Source organism: Odocoileus virginianus, chromosome 16 (genome assembly GCF_023699985.2).
Source record: "Odocoileus virginianus isolate 20LAN1187 ecotype Illinois chromosome 16, Ovbor_1.2, whole genome shotgun sequence".
NCBI classification, from domain to species: Eukaryota; Metazoa; Chordata; class Mammalia; order Artiodactyla; family Cervidae; genus Odocoileus; species Odocoileus virginianus.
In genome coordinates, this window is record NC_069689.1 from 9,218,596 (window position 1) to 9,239,436 (window position 20,841).

At 60.7% G+C, this 20,841-nt stretch overlaps 2 protein-coding genes across 2 annotated transcripts in view; one reads left to right on the plus strand and one right to left on the minus strand.

Annotated features, from left to right (window-relative positions):
- The window catches only part of CDC42BPB (CDC42 binding protein kinase beta), a 99,972-nt gene extending 90,136 nt beyond the window's left edge, over positions 1–9,836 (plus strand). The window contains exons 28-37 of the mRNA XM_020913531.2: positions 717–933; positions 1,033–1,095; positions 2,053–2,649; positions 4,950–5,047; positions 5,123–5,207; positions 5,302–5,419; positions 5,508–5,625; positions 5,966–6,071; positions 6,166–6,236; positions 8,614–9,836. Coding sequence (XP_020769190.1) covers positions 717–933; positions 1,033–1,095; positions 2,053–2,649; positions 4,950–5,047; positions 5,123–5,207; positions 5,302–5,419; positions 5,508–5,625; positions 5,966–6,071; positions 6,166–6,236; positions 8,614–8,745 — 1,605 coding nt within the window. The 3' untranslated portion in view covers positions 8,746–9,836. The remainder of the gene's footprint in view (positions 1–716; positions 934–1,032; positions 1,096–2,052; positions 2,650–4,949; positions 5,048–5,122; positions 5,208–5,301; positions 5,420–5,507; positions 5,626–5,965; positions 6,072–6,165; positions 6,237–8,613) is intronic.
- A 1,620-nt stretch (positions 9,837–11,456) lies between these two features.
- On the minus strand, positions 11,457–20,682 carry AMN (amnion associated transmembrane protein). The gene is made up of 12 exons (XM_020913457.2): positions 20,594–20,682; positions 19,749–19,867; positions 19,603–19,647; positions 13,554–13,641; positions 13,257–13,474; positions 12,985–13,122; positions 12,729–12,837; positions 12,526–12,608; positions 12,171–12,348; positions 11,904–12,090; positions 11,735–11,828; positions 11,457–11,663 (listed from the first exon to the last, which is right to left on the minus strand). Exons 1-12 carry the CDS (start codon positions 20,634–20,636, stop codon positions 11,577–11,579), a joined length of 1,389 nt encoding a protein of 462 aa, XP_020769116.1. The 5' UTR covers positions 20,637–20,682; the 3' UTR covers positions 11,457–11,576.
- Between the last annotated feature and the right edge of the window lie 159 nt (positions 20,683–20,841).

The following is a 20,841-nucleotide window of genomic DNA, read 5'->3' on the forward strand; positions in this document are numbered from 1 at the left end:
CCCCTGCTGGGCTGGTGGTGGGTGCTGTGGCTTCAGGAAGCTTCCAGAAGACTGAGTTCCCCCTCCACTGGGAATTGTCATAGCTACAGTAAAATCTGGTTGACCACAAAACCAAGACCACGGATCATTTTCTGTTAAATCACGTCTTTGTTGAGAACCTGCGTCTGTGTGTGACACAGAGACTCGCCGTCACTGTGCGCCCAGGTGGTTCTGTAGCAACGAGAGTCGTGCGCGTTTCCTGGCATTTGGGCAGCACCCAGGGAGGTGGGTGTGCAGGAGTCCATTGTCCGTGGATGGTTTTTCCCCCCCTTTCTTTTTGTCTTTTTTCTTTGCTTTGGCTGCACCGTGCAGCTTTTGGGATCTCAGTTCCCTGACCTGGGGTTGAACCTGGGCCCCTTGGCAGTGAGATTGTGGCATCCTGAACACTGGACTGCCAGGGAGCTCCCACCCTAGCTGGACACATTCTGAGAGTGGGTTTCCCGGCTGTGACAAGAGCAGTTAAGCGTGAACAGTCAGCCGGTTTTGGTGAGAGTGGAGTGCCCTGCACTCAGAGGTCAGGCTGCTTGCGGCCCCTGCGGGCGGCTGGACCAGGACCCCAGAGGCCCCTGGAGGGTACGCTCCAGGCAGCAGCCTCGTGCTCACCCCTCCAGGCCACGTGGCGCTGGCTCCGTGTGCCATTGTCTTATGACTCGTTTGTCTTGTTTTCTGTCCTGAAGGTGACGGCCTCTCTCTTAGGTGCCCCTTCTAAGACCAGCTCGCTGCTCATCCTGACGGAGAACGAGAACGAGAAGCGGAAGTGGGTGGGCATCTTGGAGGGCCTGCAGGCCATCCTCCAGAAGAACCGTCTGCAGAACCAGGCGGTGCACGTCCCCCAGGAGGCCTACGACAGCTCCCTGCCCCTCATCAAGGCCGTGCTCACGGCCGCCATCCTGGGTGTGTGTCCTGTGCAGGGGGCCGGGGCGGGTGGGCAGTGTGGGAAGTCGTAGTTACTCTGGAGACAGAGGATTGTGACTTCCTTTGTGTTGTCTGCAGACGGGGACCGAATCGCCATTGGCCTTGAGGAAGGGCTCTACGTCATAGAGGTGACCCGGGACGGTGAGTGTGCGGGGCGCTTGGGCCGTCCACGGTGCCAAAGGCAGGGTCAGCATTGGGGATGCACAAGCATTAATATGGGTTCCCTGGATGGCAGAGTCCAGTCTCTGCGTCAGAGAGCTTCACAGAGGAGAGGAACAGGCCACAAATGAGGCATGTGGTGGACAGCTGTCTGACACTTGTCCGCCCGCCCCATGGGCTGCAGGCGGGGTCAGCCTGGTCCAGTGAGATGCCAAGAGTAGCCTCGAGAGTCCTCCCAGGGAGGACGGGACGAGAGGAGACGGGTCCTTAATTCCCGGGCACACCGAGGCCTTGTCAGACAAAACACTCCTTTCTTTGCTTCACATTTTGACCTTTCATTCCTCCCAGAAGAAGCAGCAGGAATATCCCCAAGTCTTCAGGAAAATTGCCCGGGCCTGGCTCCGGGGGTCCCCCCGGGAACAGGGGGCTGCCCTGAGGGGGCAGTGGCCCCTTCCCCAGAGCCTGGGGTCTTGGCACTCTGGCCCCAGGGAAGAATGGGGAGCACGTGTGGCCCTGGGCTGGCAGCTGCTCTTGCAGAGCTGTTCCCCATCGGGATCCAGACCCAGGGTTCTGACTCAAACCCCAGTGGTGGTCCTGACCTCGGGAGGGTGTCGAGGGTCCTGGGTGGATCTGGGCCCCCAGGAACAGGTGGCTGCATCCCTCCCGTGCGTGTATCTAAGGCTCCAGTGAAGCTGGAGACAGCCCTTTGTTTTCCAGATGCAGGGTCTTGAGTTCAGGGATGAGGGGGGACCCAGGGTGCATTCTCAGGGCCTCCCTGCACTCAGCACCTCCCAGCCAGGGTTCTGGGCCAGGGATGTGAGTGAGACGATGCAGTAGCGGAGACAGAGGGGCGTGTGAACCAGGAGGGCTTCCTGGGGGTGGGGGGGGTGGGGGGGCGTCCACAGAGCCCTGGCCTCACACTCCCGCCGCATCCCGCAGTGATTGTCCGCGTGGCTGACTACAAGAAGGTGTACCAGATCGAGCTCGCCCCCAAAGAGAGAGTTGCCGTCCTCCTATGCGGCCGGAACCACCACGTCCACCTCTGTCCGTGGTCCTCCTTCGATGGGGCAGAGAGCAACGTGGACATCAAGCTTCCAGAGACAAAAGGCTGCCAGCTCATAGCGACCGGGACGCTGAAGAAGAGCGGCCCCACCTGCCTGTTCGTGGCAGTGAAGCGGCTGGTCCTTTGCTATGAGATCCAGAGAACTAAGCCTTTCCACAGGAAGCTCAGCGAGCTTGTGGCCCCTGGCAATGTACAGTGGATGGCCGTGCTCAAGGACAAGCTCTGTGTTGGCTACCCTTCCGGGTTCTCTCTGTTGAGCACCCAGGGAGATGGGCAGGCTCTAAACCTGGTAAATCCCAATGACCCCTCGCTCACGTTCCTCTCACAACAGTCTTTTGATGCCCTTTGTGCTGTGGAGCTCAAAAGTGAGGAGTACCTGCTTTGCTTCAGCCACATGGGACTGTACGTGGACCCACAAGGTCGGAGGTCACGCGCTCAGGAGCTCATGTGGCCTGCGGCGCCCGTTGCCTGTAGTATGTATATGTTTTCTGTTGCCATACCCCGTCACCGCTGCCGCCCGCCGTCAGCACGTGTCCTCTTTGTCTTGGTCTGTCCTCCTGCCCCTCAGCCGAGTGCTCGGGGGGGCAGCAGGAGAGGCGGACTCCCCAGCTTGCTGCGGGGGACAGGGTGGGCCCAGGGCCACTCCCTGGCCATCCAGCTGGGCTTGCCCACCCCTCCCTCGGGGGGCCCTCAGCCGAGGAGCCGAGCAGACGACTGGCCTCGCGGGGGGAAGGCAAGGTGGATGGGAGAAGGACCTGCGTTGTTTTACTCTTTAAAAGACGTTCTTGGTGACGTGTAAACTTTACACAGTCATGACAACAAGCTAAACATTTCTGTGGGCAGAAAGCACTCGGCCCCGATCTCTAGGCCGGGGTCCTCTTGGGACAGATGCCAGGCTGCGGGCAGGAGCTGCTCCGGGTGGCTCAACCGAGCGCCCTTCTGACAGGATGACAGCGCCGGCCGCTAGAGTCTGTGCTCCGCGCCCTGCCGGCCTGCCGTCTGCTCTCATGTCAAAGAGCCTAACCTCAGATTCCACCTGCTCAATACAGGGTGTAGCAGCTGGTCTGTGTGGTCACCCGCGGGTCACACATCAACTTCAAGCTGGCAGGGTGGGAGGGGGTGTTCTGTTCTTCCCTGATTACCTAAAAGTACTCTCCTGAGTCTGCCTTGTCACTGACCTCACCAAACTGGCAGAACACCCACAGGCGCTGGGACCAGGAGCCGGGGCCCAAGGGGAACTGGCTGTTCCCCAGCCTTGTTCGTGCTTGGCTGGGGCCCGGGCACGGTGCGGGCAGCCATGGCCTCAGCGCCTCCCCTCCTGGTCTCCCCTGCTGCGCCCCCTCATCCTTGTGGGCGGCCGGTGCAGGAATGGGCTCACGGCCACTTGGTAACTCCAGCGGGATGCAGGTCGCTGGGGCCGCGCTCTCTGATCTTGGCCAGGAGGGAGCTGGCACTGAGGTTGCTGCATTCTCTTCCAAGTCCAGCCCTCTCTCGTTCTCTGTGCTCGGTTCATCTCTATGCACAGTACAGACACCAGCTAGTTCCAGAGCAGTTAGAGCAATCAGGAGCTCTCAGGGTGGAGAACTAGCACTGCTTCCCGCTCATCGCGGGCCCCACGTGAGCACGCGTGTGAGCACGCGTGTGTTCACACACACACCACCCCACCCCGGTCACGGGAGCCCCATCCTAAGGAACAGCCTGGGAGCCACGCGGGGAGGTGACCTGCCCACCACACAGCAGGGGCCTTCCTGCTGACTTAAATAGTTATGTCTTTTAACTGGGCAGCGGAGTTTACCAGTCCGTTGGTAAACTGCCTGCAGGCGGAGCCCCGCGTGCTCCCGCATGAGGAGAGCAGCCCCCGGAGGCGCCATGATCTGGCCTCTTCACGTGTGGCACCAGGAGGCCTCCGGTTTGTCTGAAGTGCCACTTCCGGGTCAGTCTGGAGACTGGTTTCAGCATGTTTTGTTTGTTTCCTGAACCCTACTGTATTTTCTTTTTTGTGCTCCAAAGAGCAGGTGTGATCAGGCAGCCCGTTTGGAATCTAATAGCAACATAGCAGAAGCTTTTTAGAAATTCGGTTAGTTAAGTGCGACAGGGTGAAGGAGTAACTCTCAGCCCTGGGACGTGAGAGGAGAGGAACCAGGCCGAGTCGGGGCCCCATCTCGCTGCGCCCTCCGCAGTGCGCTGTCTGGGCCAGCTCACACATCCTCCCTGCTGTCCTAACGGCAGGATAGTCCCCATGGACCTCAGGTGCCAGAGGGCCCGCGGGCCTCTGTCTCCCAGCCCTGGTGTCCCAGGAGGGTTTTCCATGCAGACCTGCAGCGGCCCGTCCCTCTGGGGGAGGGGAGAGCAGCAGGTCCCCAGCCCGTGGCAGGAGAGTGATCGTCTCCTCCGCGCGCGTGTGTTCAGGAGGGCGGCCTGCACACACCTTCGGGGAAGGCCAGCGCCTCGCCCGGAGCATAGCGGTAGTTTCTTAGGGGAGATTTTAACTATTTACTCAGAAGTCTGACTTGCCGGTATCTCTCAAAGAAGGAGTTTGCCTTAAGGAAAAAACGTTAGGCCCCTACCTGGATTTGCGGCGCATTCTGCCCGAAGTAACAGAAGTTTCTGCTGTAGCTGAATAGCAAGCAAGCTAAATGAAAAACGAAGTTTTGAGCAGGTCGTCGCCAGCACTTTATAGGCGTGGTGTTTAAAACGCTGTCAGGTGTCAGGGGCGGAGGCTCCCTCCGCACGGCGGGCGGCCAGGGCTCACCCTCTGCTCCGTCTGCGCTAGGTTGCAGCCCCACGCACGTCACGGTGTACAGCGAGTACGGCGTGGACGTCTTCGACGTGCGCACCATGGAGTGGGTGCAGACGGTCGGCCTGCGCAGGGTAAGGCTCGGGGTGCGCGTGCGGTGCCCGCGACCCCCGCAGGCAGCCACCTCACCCATCTGGTTTCCAACACAGATCCGGCCCCTGAACTTGGAAGGCAGCCTCAACCTCCTCAACTGCGAGCCTCCCCGCCTGATCTATTTCAAGAGCAAGGCCTCAGGTGAGCCCTTCTTGCGGAGGGAGCGGAGGATGGAGGGGGGGTGGGGGGGACTTCCTAGGAGGCAGCAGCCGTGCGACGCTTCCCCGGCCCGCAGGAACAGTGCTCAACGTGCCCGACACCTCGGACAACAGCCGGAAGCAGATGCTTCGGACCCGGAGCAAGAGGCGCTTTGTCTTCAAGGTCCCGGAGGAGGAGCGGCTGCAGCAGCGGAGGTGGGGCCGCGGGGGCGGGGCGGGGCCTCGGGCCGGTGGGGCGGGGCGAGGCGGGGCCTCACGCCGCCCCCGCCGCCTCCCTCTGCAGAGAGATGCTCCGAGACCCGGAGCTGCGGTCCAAGATGATCTCCAACCCCACCAACTTCAACCACGTGGCCCACATGGGCCCGGGCGACGGCATGCAGGTGCTCATGGACCTGCCTCTGGTGAGCCCCGGCCGCCCCGCCGCTCCCCTCCCCACGCGCCCTGAGGGTCTGGCCGTCTGTTACCGCGTCACGAGGAAATCGCTGTCAAAAATGACTGCCAAAACAGCGCAGTAAGGGCAGGTAGCATGCTTGGCCCTCACTCACTGCCAGTTCTTGGGGCAAAGCTGACCGACGCGGCTGTCCAGAGGGCCTTCCCAACAGTTTCCCCACCGAGGCCCAGGGCCCCCGCCTGGTGCTGCTGCAGGCTCTGCACGTGGCCCGTGCGCTCTGCCCGGGGCCTAGCTACCCGCCCCGGGCAGCTGGTGCGTGTTCCTGAGCTGACACACTCCTCTCTGCGCAGAGTGCCGTGCCCCCCACACAGGAGGAGAGGCCGGGCCTGGCCCCCGCCAACCTATCCCGCCCGCCTCCGCCCAGGAACAAGCCCTACGTCTCTTGGCCTTCGTCAGGTAGGGGCCACAGTGGCGCCTGGAAACGGGGCCAGGGCTTGCAGCTCTGCTTGCGACTATTTCCCCTAGGGTGACGGCCATCTTCACTTTGCAGGGGGATCTGAACCTGGAGTGGCTATGCCGCTAAGGAGTATGTCTGACCCTGACCAGGACTTTGACAAAGAGGTGAGGTTCACCTGGTGAAGGCGGAAGCCCCCCAGGCTTGAGGCTCCGTCTGCCCTGGAGCGGCCACCTCAGGCCTCCGCAGCCCCCAACCCCCCAGAACCTCCCTCTCTGGGCTGCTCGGGCTGTGCCCAGAGCGGGAGGACACGGGCTCCGAGTCTGTGAGTCTGTTGGAGAAGGACGAGGGTTCTCCCCGCTGCGTCGTGGCCTCGAGAGACTGAGGCCTCCTTCAGGCCCGGCTGCCAGTGGCCTGGCCCCCTGGCCTCGCTGAGGATGGTGCGGCCAAGGGCTCCTCCTGGGCACTGCCTGGGCGGGCGGCCGGATGTGTGGAGCATGCAGGGAGGCTGCTTATGTCGAGACGTTTCCGCGTAGTCTCACAGACATGGCTGGAACCCCAGGAGGTGCACAAGTGGCCTCGTGTGTCCTGCCCTCTCTCCACCTCCAGCAGCCCTGTGGGATCAGTGTTGGGGGTCACTACGGGTGTTCTCGGGGGTCCCACTCCAGATGGCAGTGTCCTCAGTCCCCCCGTGTGGTGGGGGGGGAGCAGGAGGCCGCGTGCCGAGGGCTGGGCCCCGGCAGCACTCCTGTGATGGGAGGCCGGGGGCGTAGGGCTGCCGCAGTGACGGCAGAAACAGGGCTCCACCAAGAGTCCCTCACCTTCCTGGCATGCCCAGAACTCGAGGCGTGTGGTCAGCCATTTCCAAGTCCACCTCTGCACCCTTCACCCGGCTGCTCTTGAGGGACTGTCTCCTCCTAACTCTTCATAGATTGTGGGTGTTACCTGCTGCAAGTACTTTTCCCAGTATCACTGACATTTTAATTTTGTCTTTAATTGTAAGGGTGTTGTCATATAGAACTATAACATGTAGAAATTTTTAGTTCTTGTACAGTCTTTTTCAATTAAGACAAATTCTCTTTGAGAACCTGGGAGGCTTTTCCTTTCTGTTCACCGTGTTCTGAGGGGTGTGAGAGTGTGTCTTGGCGTGTGCGGGCGAGGATCTGAGCCGCTTTCCCTCTGAAGCACATGGCGCCGCCTCCTTCCCTCCATCCTGTCCGGTTGCCCGTCAGTGTTTGCTGCCTGCTTCTGTCTACATGCTGCTATTCCTGGAGCGTCTGCTGCAGCACCTGGAACCTGCGGGAGCGCAACACATCTGTTCGTTCCCCATTTTGAGGACAGTTTCTTAGCTTCTCCTTCAGACTGACTTATTTGTGGCTGCGCTGGGTCTTGGTTGCTGCCCAGCTGTCTCTAGTGAGTGAGTGGGGGCTGCTCTCTCGTCATGGTATGCAGTCCCTATCGCAGTGGCTTCTGCTGTGGAGCATGGGCTTAGTTGGCCCGCGGCATGTGAGATCTTAGTTTCCTGACCAGGCATTGAACTCATGTCCCCTGAGTTGGCAGACGAGTTCTTAACCCCCAGACCACCAGGGAAGTCCCAGCAGTACATTGTGAAGCAGTGAGTTTGGGAAGTGTGATGCCTCCAGCTTTTTCTTAGGCAGTTTTCTTTTGACTCTTCTGGGTCTTCTGCAGTTCTATGTGAATTTGAGGATTGGCTTTTCCAGTTCTGTGCCTGCCCCAAAAAGTCTGTTAGAATTTTGGTAACGATTGCATTGAATCTGAAGGTTGATCACAGTTGATGCCATCTTAACAGTAGTCTTCCAATCCATGAACATGCGATGCCTTTCGATTTATTCAGGTGGTCTTTTTAAATTTTTTTCAGCAGTGTTTATAGTCGTAGTATACAGATCTTTCGTCTCTGGTTAAATTTGTTCTTGGATATATTTTATCCTTTTGGATGCTATTGTAAATGGAATTGTTTTCTTAGTTTCTTTTTCAGATTGCTTATTGCTGGTATTTAGAAGCAGAACTGATTTTTGTGATGACCTTGCATTCTGCAGCTTTACTGAATTCGTTAAGCGCTTTAGTGTTTTTATCCCTAGAGTTGGGTCAGCTGTGAGCAGAGATGCTTTTACTTCTTCCTTTCCCTGGTGGATGCGGTCTCTACTCACCCAGTGGCTGGACCTTGTAGCATGGTATTGAGCAGCAGTGACGGCAGCAACCTGGCCTTGTTCCTGCTCTGAATGGGGAGCTTTGCCTTTCACCACTGGGTGTCATGTGGAGAAAGTTCCTATTATTCCCTGAAAGAGCCGCACGTCTGTGACCTTGGCCCACTTGGTCGCAGCACTGCCTGGGTTCTTCATGGCAGTTACTCCTTTTGGTAATAGTTACACGAGTCTCGGGGGTGGTGGGCCTTGGTTTGTGATCTCCTGCAGGGACCACGTGACAAGCCTGTAGAGAGTGTCGCGGTAACTCGGAAGGAGACGCCCGGCCCAGACAGCTCCCCTCCGCGGTGGTTCTCACGCCCTCCCCATTCTGTCTTCACAGCCCGATTCAGATTCCACCAAACACTCAACTCCATCCAACAGCTCCAACCCCAGCGGCCCACCAAGCCCCAACTCCCCCCACAGGAGCCAGCTGCCCCTCGAAGGCCTGGAGCAGCCGTCCTGCGATGCCTGAAGCCGCCGGCTCCCGCCACAGGGCCGGGGGCCCAGGTGGTCTGCAGTGTCAGTGCCAAGACTGAGCTGAGCCTCCAGTGTTGTCCAAGGAAATGTGGACTCGATGTGTAGATATGGAGATGAAGAAAATGCTTTATTATAATAACAATCAGTTCCGTGCCGCACTGTCTGGCGGTAGACCAGATCACCCTCTGCACAGCTGTGAGGCGACACAGCTTGTTTGCACATGAAGGATGCCTCCGGCCCCTCCCGCCCTCCAGGGCCGGCCGCGGCCCCCATGGATGCAGGCAGCTCAGGACGGCCTTGGGGCCGTGTCCGGCCCTGTTCCCTGAAGCCGTTTCCTAGGCGCTTAGGAGCATGGTAGGAAGTTGTATATCATTCCCAGTGTCACTAGAGTCTTGAAGACAGGAAACGTGGAGGTTAGTTCGTGGCCTTTTCGTTCATTTAGCCCATACATGGAGGTGGAAGTCCTCCTGCCGACCTTGTAGCCGTGGACAGACGCCCTCTCGGGTCAGCCCGTTCCCGTCACAACCACACGTGTCACGTCTCTACTACTGTGAAGTCAGCCGTGCTCTGCGTCCTGCTCGCTTCCACAGCTCAGCCTCCGGCCCTGAAGCCAGCGGGTGGCGGGTGCTGGGCCCCGTGCCCACGGGCCAAGAGGCCGCGCCAGGGGCACCCCGCCCCGCATGGAGCCCTGCGATTCGTGCCCTCTACTGGATGGTGTAGACGCCGCCACACTCCACCCCCAGCACCCCGCGCGCTTCTGCCTCCCCTCCCGGCGCGGCCTGTCTCTGAAAGCTTGCCGGGAGCCGCCGGCAGGCTTCCCTCTGCCCCTGCCAGCCGACGTCCTCGCCACGCTGTGGAAGACGTGCGTTTGCCGTGAGTCAGTGCTGAGTGACGTGGGCAGCACGGCCTGCCCGTGCGTGCCACACACCCAGCACCTGCCTGCCCGCCCCCCGGGCCTTCTGCGGGGGCTGGCACCTGCTGGGGGTTCTGGTTTTTACTTTTTTAATGTAAGTCTGAGTCTTTGTAATTATTGAATCGTGAGAACATTTTTGAACAATTTACCTGTCAATAAAGCAGAAGACGGCAGTTTTAAAGTTCTCGGTGGTTTGTCTGAATGGACTTGTAGTCAGCTGGTGCACCAGAAGGCCCCCTGTGCTGGAAGAACCATCTTGCCTTGCAGTGGTGGGGGGTCGGAGTCCACATGGCAGGAGCTGGAGGCCAGGACCTGTCGCCTGCCCAGGTCCCGGGGGGCCTTCGGGGACGCCCCGGATTGGGGTGGGCTTCTGGCTGGAGGGAGGGGCTGTCTGGCCAGTGTCCCTGCTAGGCTTCAGAGAGAGAAAACAGGACTGCCTGACCATCCCCAGGAGGGGGCGCTCACGAGGAGGTAGGGTGAGCACATGGCACTCAGGGGCTCTGGGGACCCAGGAGCCTGTGGCGGGCTGGGTACACTGACCCGCAATAAGCTCTTGGTGACATGCAGGCAGGGGGCGCTGAGGATGGACAGGATGCAGAGAGCTGGCACACAGTTCCTGGGGAGCATCCCGGGCCCCCTGCAGCTCTGCCAGTCAGTGCGGCCAGTGGCCCACCACTGCCCCAGGGGGAGCAGGAGCCCCGCGAACCGCCTCCCCCCCGCCGTCCCTACACAAGGTACAGGCAGATGCCCCGAGGCAACGTCCAGCACCTAGAAAATGCAAGTGCAGGCCCACAGTGAGCAGGTGGTGGGCAGTGGGGTCAGAGAGGGCGTGGGGTATTGCCCCCCACCCTGCCCCACCCACCCAGACGTCTGACCCACAGGAGCACCTGTTTCTGGTCTGAAACAGGTGCTCAAGTGTGAGCCATTCTTAAATGAAATACTAGCTATTGTAATAGCACCAAGAGTAACCACCACCCACGATGTGGCCGAGCTTCACAAGGTGCTGGCCGCGAAGCACAGAGATGGGAGCGTAAGAGTGAATTCACCGTCAGCAGGTCACCAGCAGTCACCCTGGGGGCGGGTGTTCCCAATGCTGGGCACGGAGGTGTCTCCCTGACAGTTCAAGCTGGTCACACTGTCCGTACAATCTCACACACACATCACCGTCCCACTGCCGGCCCGTCATTACCTACCAAGTCACGGTCCTACCCAGAGCGGCTCAGCCCTCACCCACCGCGGACCTCAGCTGCCCACAGGAGGGGGGCGTGGGCCAGTCCTGGCCTCAAGGCCTCCAACACCAAAGAGCCCCCTCCCGCAGGACACACGCCAGCATGCAGCCACTCTCGAACACGGTAAGCGGGCAGCTCTGCCCCCGCCTGCAGAGGGGACAGACCCACTGTGCTGCTGGGCCAACCCGCTGGGCACCCTAGCCCCACGGAAGTCCAGGCCCAACTATCTGGCCCTGGTGCAGCCCACTCAACCTGGGCCTGAGCAGCTGGCAGCCGGCTCCGCCACCCTCTTCTGCGCAGCCCCCGAACCCCCCTCCCCCAGTAAGGGCTTCTTTCTGGGCTCCTCCGGAACACTGCAAGCCGTCCTGGCTCTGGGAGGGCCTTCTCAGGCCGGAAGCCTCGGCCCGCCCCAGCCTACAGGCACACCCAGGACTGCCCTGGGTGGCTAGGCACCAGTGGGACCGGGCTCTGAGGACCACCCCTCACCATCCGACCTGGCCCTCCCATCTCCGACCAGGCAGGGGCAGACAGGCGCAGGATATGCGCGAGGTGTCCACGCTGACAGCAGGTGCAAAAAATCGCTTTATTGGGCTAGGCCAGCAGAAGGTGGGGGATCCCGCGGGGCCCGCGATGCCCCCTGGATGGGGCTGGGGTCGGGGTGCGACGGGTCGGTCACGCGGCCGCTCAGGCCTCGGCCTCCGCTTCGTCAAACAGCGGATTAAGGAAGTAGCTGCGGCTGGAGCTCCTTTGGTCCGACTTCGGGGTCGGGAGCTGCGGGAGCGCAGAGTCAGGGAGCCCGATCGCGAAGAGGTCGCGCACCCCCGACCCCGGGCGCCCCTCACCGCCTCCGCGGAGTCCGCCGCGTAGAACACAGGGTTGTGGAAGCCCAGCGGCGCCCCGGCCCGCGCGGGGGCCGCCTCGTCGCGCCTCCTCCACCTGGAGCAGGGACGAGTGTGAGCCCGACACACCCGAGCCCCGAGCCCCCGCCCCGCGTCCCCGAGCCCCGCGAACCTGAGCCTCCCCTCGCGGCGCAGCAGCAGCGCCCCCGCCAGCAGCGCCAGCAGCACCAGGAGCCCGGCGGCCGCCAAGCCGCCCGCCAGCCCCGCGCGCGCCGGCGCGTTCAGCCCCGCCGCCGAGCCGCCCCAGACAGGCGCGCCAGACTCTCGAGCAGTCGCCGAGAGGATTCCGAGGGCCTCGCCTGCAACGGAGGGCGCCGGCTCAGAATCCCGGGGCGGGACGAGACCGGGGCGGGAACTGGGAAAGGGGCGCCGCGGTTACCGTGCTCCGCGATGTCCGCCAGGAGGGCCCGGGCCAGGCGCCCCACGCTGCCGATCTCGGGCCCGGCCTCCACCAGCACCACCTGGATCTCTGTGTCCGCCTTCGCGCCTGAGGCTTCGCGGAGCCTGGGCGGCCGCGGGACCTTGGACACGGCCACTTGCAGCCCTTGGTACTGGGGCTGGAGGGGAACAGAGTTGGCCCGGGGACTCCGTCCCTCGGACCTGAGGGGACGAAGCGGGCAGGGACAAGCGCTTTGCAGGCGGAGAGCGAACGCATCAAGGAGGAGGCGGAGGGGGTGTTCCCAGACCCCGGCGGCGGAAGGGTGGGGGCCGGGCTGGGGTCGCGGCCGCAGTACCAGAGACAGGAAGGCGTGCAGCAGCCGCGCCCGGTACCGCTGCAGGTCAAAGGCAGGGCCGTGGGTCAGCGAAACGACAGCTCCTGCAGCAGGAAGGGAAGAAGGAGTCAGCCCCGTAGGTCCGAGCCCGGCAAGGAAACAGGCTGGGGCGAGGCCGGGTGGCCGCGCCGCCCCAGCTCTGAGGGGCGTGGCGGGGCGCTCACCGCAGAGGTCGCAGCATTGCCCTTCGGGCCGGAGGGGCTCCAGGCAGGCGGCCTGGGGGCAGCCGCCACCCAGGGATTGAAGTAGCGCGGCGCAGATCCACGGCTGCGCCTGGAAACGGGGAGCTGGGGTGAGGGCGAGGGGCAGACCAGGAGAGAGCGCCGCGCGCCCGGGGAGAGAGCGGGCGAGACGGCGGGGCGCGGCGGTACAGCCCCGACCTCCCGCCACTCCAGCCGCCCCGCGGCGGGCCGCCCTCACCTCGGCGTTGCCGCAGACGCAGCCCGACGGGTCCGTGCAGGCCTCGGGATCCACGCTCAGAGCGCCCGGCCCGTGGAAGCGCAGGCGGCCCGCGCGGGACGCCAGGAAAGCCGCCAGGTCTTCCTCGCGCTCGAGCGTCTGCAGGTGGCCGGGTGAGCCCGGGAACCGGCCGGAGCACGAGACCGCGTCTGAGCGCCCGGAACCGACCAGGCTAGCAGGATAGGAGGCGCTCCGGGGAGACCCGCGCCCGCCCCCCCGCGCGCCCTCCCCACCTGGCCCAGCGCCTGGACGCTGCGGACGCGCACGGTGCCGGCGCCCGGGCCCAGGCCCACCCGGAAGGAGGCGTCGGACGGAAAGACGACGTCGTCGTGGAGGCAGGGCACGCGCTCGGCGTCCACGGAGAAGAGGCCGCTCGCCGCGTCCCCGGGGCGCCACAGGAGCGGGTCGAGCCACAGGAAGCGGTCGGGGTCGAGGAAACGCGCGCGGGCGCCTGGGCGAGCGCGCAACGCTGAGCTCCGCCGGGAACGCGCCCTCCCGGCCGGCCGCGCCCCCCGGCGCGACCCCCTCACCTGTGCCACAGTCCGGGCGCGAGCCGGCGTCCGCGGCGCCGAATCCAGCTCCCGAGGCCAGGACGAATTCCCCGTCCAGCGGCAAGAGCTGCGGGAGGCACGGGCTGAGGCGGCGGGTGGGCACTGGAGGGTCCGGCTGTGCGCCCACCCCCGAGCCCCGTCCCCGTGGGCGGGAGAGTCTAGGCCGCCGACTGGGCCGCTGAGGTCGGGGCCGGGGGCACCTCACCCCGGCTGAGGGTCCGCTGGCCGAGGGAGGGGCTACTTTGCGGCAGCGTGGCTCTCGTCAGGGCCGCCGTTCCCCCGAGAAGCTGCAATTCAAGGGCGCGTCGGCTCCACAAAGCCAAGCCGCCGGGGCCCCTGGAGCAGCCCTGACCGTGAGGGAGGGCAGAGGTGCGGCTGGGGAAGCGGGAACCGGGGCGGTGGGGCCGTGGAGCCGCGCGCCTCCCTCCAGCGCGGGCAGCTCCTTCTCCACAGACGCCCAGAGGCCGAGTGAAGGCGCGGAGGGGGGCACCGCCCGCCGCCCCACGCCCAGCCCGGGGACCCCACCCCACCGTGGGGTCGGGGCGGAAGGTGAGGGGGGCTGCTCGGTGTGGGGGTCCCCGACGCTTAACAACTCGGGGGAGAGGCCCCAGCTTGCTCCACAGGGTCCGCTCTTCAGCCCCCCAGGCACTGGGCCTGCTCGGCAGGCTGACGCCGGGCAGAGTGGAGGTCACTGGCCAGCCTCGTCCGCGGCTGGGGGTGAGTCCCGTGCCAGCCAGGCAGAGCCCCCCGCAGGCGCCAGGGCCGAATCCTGGGGACCGAGGGGCGCAGGCGCCTCGAGAGGGGCGGCGGGTGTCCGCAGTGTGACGCTCCAACAAGAACTTGGTTTTCAACCGAACCAAAGCGGGAAGTGTAAATAATACACGATGAATGCCACAGCTGAAAGACAGCAGGAAAGCGCGCGAGAGAGAAACCAGGAGCGGTGGGAGCTCGACACGCGCACCAGCCTTCAGATACAAGGGCAGGGCGCGTCTCAAGAAACGGTGAGGAGGAATTCTCCGCATCTGAGCAACGCTGGGAAACCTCGGGTTGAAAGGTCTCACTGGGTACTTCCCTGGCAGTCCAGTGGTTAAGCCTGCTTCCAATATAGGGGCTGGGGTCCAGTCCCCGGTCAAGGAACTAACACACACAGCACTGCCAGTTATGTATGTAAAAAAGAAAAAATATTTTAAAAAGGAAAGGTCTCATTGAATGCCAAATAAGGAAAAATCACAGAATGCTATGTTTGTGAATATCAAAGACAAAGAGAACACTGTAAAAGCGGCAGAGGGAAAGAAATCACCCAGGAAGGATAAACATTCAAGGATTGGGTTTCTCAGCAACAACGCATGCAGACAGCAGAACAGGCTGCCTGAAGACATCCCAAGTCTGCAGAACAGGCACTGCCCTGGACATGGTTCTGCCCCCCGGAGTAGTGTGTCATATATTAAAGGATAATAAAATGATCTCTAAGCCTGAAAGACTTCAGAAGGATTGCCACACAGAGACCTACCCTGAAAACATGCTTTGGAGGAAGTAAGGAAAGAATCTAGATGCTAAGAAGAGAAATGGGAACGAGGGTGATGAAATACTTTTGTGAAATACTTTCATGATGAAATAACAAAAATACTTATTGCTGTCTCTTAATAAATGTTTAAATCAAGGACTAAAATGTGTTGGGGGAGGGAGAGACCGCAAGGTCATGGACATAAAGACCTCACTTGTTCAATGGAAAATACAGATACTGAAAAGGTTAACAAATCAGTAAGACTTCCAAAAACCTAGATGAAATATACCAATTTCTAGGAAAGTTTAAAATATCAAAATTGATGCAAGAGGCAATAGGGAATTTGAACGGACAAGTAAGCATTAAAGAATTTTAAATGTCAGTCAAAGACCTCCTATTCCCCAAATTCCCAGTCCAACCAAGGGTTTTATAGGTGAGCTCTACTAAACCTCCAAGGAAAACTTAATTTCTTCTTCCCGAAGTTGTTCTGGAAAACAGAAAAAGAGTGAAAAATCACCAGTCCATTTTATGAGGCCACTGTAATCTTCATTCCAAAACCAAATCGAGGCACTTCCCTGGTGGTACAGTGGGTAAGAATCCACGTGCCAGTGCAGGGAACACAGGTTCGATTCCTGGTTGGGGGAGACTCCACATGCCACGGAGCAGCTAAGCCCACGCACCACAGCTCCTGGAGCCTGGGCTCCACACGAGAAGCCACTGCGACAAGAAGCCCACACACCACAACGAGGAGGAGCCCCCCCTTGCAACAAGAGAAAGTCCACTCGGCAACAAAGACCCGTGGCAACCAACAATAAATAAACCCAAACCAAATGGACGACGAAGTGAAAAAAAAATTATAGGCTCAGCTGACTTACAAACAAAAATGTGCGGATTCTAAAGAAAATATTAGCTGATTGGATCCAATAATGTATCACGTCCCAAGAACGCAGGAAGGAGGAAGGGATGAGAAAAGCCCCCATCCCACGTTCTCTGCAGTGTGTATGACGGTGTCCCAGCAGATGGCGGTGGAGAGTCTCGTGCCACCAAAACCAGCATGACAGGGAAGGCAAGTGTCGAAGGGGCGCGCTTAGACCTGCACCTGAAGGAAGGTGCCAGGAAGACGTACGTCTCACAAGGACGGTTCTGCCTCAGAAAACCCCATTAATAGGCTACAGGACGGGGGGCTACATCTCAGTCAATGTAAGAAAAAAAAAACAACTGGGAAGTTCAACAACCCATTTATGACTGTTCAAAAAGCTGCCTGCCAACTAGCAATAGATTAGAATTTCCACAATTAAAGTCATCTACAAAACCCTACAGCAAACATTACACATAGTGGAGAAACTTGACATGTCTTCTCTTTGATGCTGGAACAAGACAAGAATGCCTGCTTTTGTCACTTTTGTTTAACACAGGGGTAGATGTCCTGGACAATGATATAAGGAAAGAAAAAGAAATAAAAGGAGGTGGGACTGACTGGAAAGGAAGAGGAACAATGGTCATTATTTACAAAGATAACCACATAGACAATATCATTCTTAAAAATAGGGCACCATTCACAATAGGAACCAAACTATATAAAGGATTTATAAATCAGTCATTACTACACAAAACCTCAACAGAGGTCCATCTAGTCAAGGCTATGGTTTTTCCAGTGGTCATGTATGGATGTGAGGGTTGGACTGTGAGGAAAGCTGAGCGCCGAAGAATTGATGCTTTTAAACTGTGGTGTTGGAGAAGACTCTTGAGTCCCTTGGACTGCAAGGAGACCCAACCAGTCCATCCTAAAGGAGATCAGTCCTGGGTGTTCATTGGAAGGACTGATGCTGAAGCTGAAACTCCAATACTTTGGCCACCTCATGCCAAGAGTTGACTCGTTGGAAAAGACCCTGATGCTGGGAGGGATTGGGGGCAGGAGGAGAAGGGGACAACAGAGGATGAGATGGCTGGATGGCATCACCGACTCGATGGGCATGGGTTTGAGTAAACTAGTTAGTGATGGACAGGGAGGCCTGGCGTGCTGCGATTCATGGGGTCACAAAGAGTTGGACACGACTAAGCGACTGAACTGAACACAAAACCTCTATGTGCACCATTTTAAGACTCTAGTAAAGAGTTCTATGGCCAATGACCTCAAATATTTGAAGAGAAAAATCCATGCTCTCAAGTGGATGACTTGCATATATAAAGTTGTCATTCATTCCCAATCAAATTCCAGGGTTTGGGTGGTGGTGATGTTACCTGATAAACCTACTCCTTGATTTCTCTGCAACAGTCAGATCCACAAAGAACTAGTCAACCTTGAACCAGAAGGGTGAAGAAGGTGCAGGGTGGGTGGTTTCCACCTGGGTCCTCTGAGGGTTGACCTCTCAGAGTGGAGGAGAGGCAGGGGAAATTGACCCAATGGGTTTTAAGACAACTCACAGAGCCTCAGAGTGGGGACACTGTGGTGCTGGCAGAAGAACAGGCTGAAAGACCAAAGGAACTGCAGGCAAAGCTGGAAGAGAACCCCCACCACACCTTGGGCAGCTGGTGAACAGTGACCCCAGTGCCGCAAAGCAAGGGGCAAGGCTGGTGGTTGGAGGAGGACATCAGAAACCAGGCTTGATCCAAGGAGAAGAATATAGCTGGTTCCCTAGTTAGTGTCCAACTCAGACATGTGCCCCTGATGGGAAAACCATGAGCGGACAGACATAATCTATGGTTGATTATGGTTGTGACTGAGAAGCAGGGAAGAGATGCTTAAACAAAACGGAAAACAGGTATAAAGCAACCGGTCTTGCATCTGATAGATTAATAACAGGGGCTTCGTATCAGCAAAGGGAAACACAGGCAAAGTCCATAGTGAGAAGACATTTGCAGTAACTCGACAATTAATGGGTAGAAAATAATAGATTCCTGGGCAATCTGCCCAGAAATGGGAGGGGAGGTGTTCAGGAAGAGAAAAATCCCAGGGAGAGAAGTTCCAAACCAAAGTGAAAAGTCAAAGTGCTAGTGACTAAGTTGTGTCTGACTGTTTGCGACCCCACGGACTGTAGCCCGTCAGCCTCCTCCTTCCCTGGGATTCTCCAGGCAAGAACACTGGAGTGGGCTGCCATTTCCACCTCCAGTGGATCTTCCTGAACCAGGGATTGAACCCTGGTCTCTTGGATTGCAGGCAGATGCTTTACCGCCTGAGCCAGCAGGGAAGCCCTCGTCCCTCACCGAGAGAAATGCAAATTAAATGCCTGAGTTGCTGTGCCCCCTAACAGGCGGCATCTCAGTAGCTGGACTGGGGCCCCACGGCGGGGCTGGGGGAGGGCCCTCAGGCCACACTGGGTGCTTTCGGGCCCGTCTCTGTGCCCCTGGGCTGTTCCCAGCCAGGACCTCCCAGGGCTGCCCTCTCGAGGCAGAGCATGGGCAGGGGAAGTGAGGGGGGCGCCCCACGGGGCGGTGCAAGGGGTACAGACGTGTGGGGACAAAGAGGGCTGGCTGGGCCAGGGGAAGGAAAGGGCAGAAAGAGGGAGTGAAGAATGAATGAATGCATGACTGTTGTCTCCTTTGAAATCCCCAAGCACTCTCCAAGGAGATCATCAAGGCAACTAAGACGGCCAGAAGGGACCTCCAGGTCCCAGCACCCCCCTCTCCAGCTGGCTCCTCTATACACGGGTTCCCGCCAGTTCCAGGCGCCCCCCCCCCCCCCGCCTTCTCCAGGCCCCTGTCTGGTTGCCACGGCCTCCAGAGCTGTGGGGGCTCCTGGGTGCAGCTATTAGGCCCCCCTCACTGCCCCCTCCACACCTTAGTCTTTGGGTTGGACGCGTGGGAAGGGTGTCTGGACCTGGGATCTATAGGAACCAGCACATCCTGCCCGAGGCCCCCTTCCCGGGCTGCAGGTGAGGGCTGGGGTCTCTAACTCTCCTGCCCTGTCCCCAGTGGGGCCAGGCTCCCAGAATTGGTGCCGCTTTCGAAAACCATCAATTAACCGAGCCGCCTACAGGTGGTGCCTCCAGGTGGAAATAAGGAGCACACAGACCCTGCATCTGGGCAGCAGAGTGAGTGGTGCCCAGGCCTCCTAGGCCACCGGCGGCCCCCACTCACCCACAGAGTCCAGTGGCCTCCGGGTGAGGACCCCACCCTGGAACTCACACTGTGAATCAGTTTGAGAAAAAGGTCCCCTGAGTTCTGATGCACAGGCCCGGGAAAGGCTTTGGGGGGGGGCAGGGAGGGGGTTTCCCTGGGGCAAACCTTATCGAGGACAGACTCCTGGGCGACTGGGCCCAGAGGCAGGGGCAGGAGGGACAGGGGGTGCCCGCCACACCCCTTCTGAGGCTGGGCACAGCCTGGGCTGCGACTGTGGGGCCAGTGTCCCCTCCCATGTGGTTCCCCACCCTTCCAGAAACCCCTCCACAGGCTAAGGGCCGGCAGATTGTAGGGTCCACCCCCCAGGTGGATGCCAGTCAGGAAGCAAGAAAGAGGCGTCAAGTTTGCCAGGACAGGACCCGCGGGCCCCCTTCTTACCCGGGGTCCATTCCCAGCCCTGCTCACCATGTCTGAGATGCTGTGACCTTCCCGCACCAGGACCGACACCGTCTGCAGGCAGAAGGGACGTCAGCGAGTGCCCCCCTCACTGGGCTCCTGGGGCCTGGACCACGCGGGGACCCCCTCACGGCCCCAGGAGTGGGGTCAGGCACCTTGTCCGCGGGGAACTCAACAGCAGCGCCTGCGCATGGGGTCCGGTTCTGGCTCCAGTTGGTGGCATCGTCAAAGTTGGTGTTGGGAACCCAGACTTTGTCGGCGGCCCGAGTCAGGGCTGGGGAGGGGACGGCTGAGCAATGGGGTTCCCGCCCGGAACCCCCCGTGCCCAGGAAGGACGACCTTATCCAGAGAGACCTGGAGCTGGAGGGTCCAGGCGTGGGACCAGACCCTGCGGGAGCCTGGCCGCGGGCTCCCCACCTTCTACTGAATCTGCACAGCCCGTAGAAACGCGCCTTCCTCAGGGACTCCGCCCCCGCAGATCGCCTCCTCGCCCGCCCCCAGTTCACCCTGCCAGGATGGTGGCGACCACGGGACAGAGGCCATCGGGCAGGGAGGCCTCGGCCCAGTGGAAGGAACTGGGGTCCGGGGCGGAGGGCGGGCGGCAGGCCGGCTCTGTCTGGGAGCTGCGTCTGGAGGGGTCGCCAGGGTCTCAGAGAGGGGCCCGGGGACCGGGCTGCAGTTCTTACAAGCTCCGGGGAGTCGGGGGCCGCTTCGAGGACACGCCCCGGCCTAGGGGCCACGCGGGGGTCAGAAGCGCCCTGGGGCTGGGGGGTGGGGGGCGGGCGGGGCGGCGGCAGCTTCCGGCGGGGGGCGGGCGCGGCCGGCCATCGCTCTGGCCCGGGGGCTCCGAGGAGCCCCCCGCTCGGCCCCGCGGGCGCTGCGCGAGGAGGGGCCCGGCGGCCGGCCGGGTTTCGCAGCCCACCACGCTCCCGCCGCGCGCCCCTCGGGGACATGGGTCTCCGGGTGCGTCGGGCCCCCAGCGCAACCCCCACTCCCTTACCCAACAGCTGCAGCCACAACAGGACCCGGCCCGGCGCGCCCATCCCGCCGGCCTTCGGTGTCTCGGACCCTGAGACTTTGCCCCGCGGGGCCCACGTGACCGGGCGGGGTGGGGGCGGCCGGGAGGCTTACACATTCACCTCCGACCCGCCCGCAGCGACTCCTGGGCCCCTCCCACACACCCAGCTCCAGGACCTGAGGACCTTGGGCGCTCAGAAAGGGGGCTTGTGGGGACCACTTCCCAAGGAA

Coding starts and splice junctions, on each gene's coding strand:
- AMN (XM_020913457.2), bottom strand. CDS start 20,636: ATGGGCGCGCCGGGCCGGGTCCTGTTGTGGCTGCAGCTGTTGG. Junction 19,868..20,593: donor GTTGTGGCTGCAGCTGTTGG/GTAAGGGAGTGG, acceptor TCCCCTCCCCAG/CCCTGACTCGGGCCGCCGAC. Junction 12,609..12,728: donor GCAATGCTGCGACCTCTGCG/GTGAGCGCCCCG, acceptor TTCCTGCTGCAG/GAGCTGTCGTTTCGCTGACC.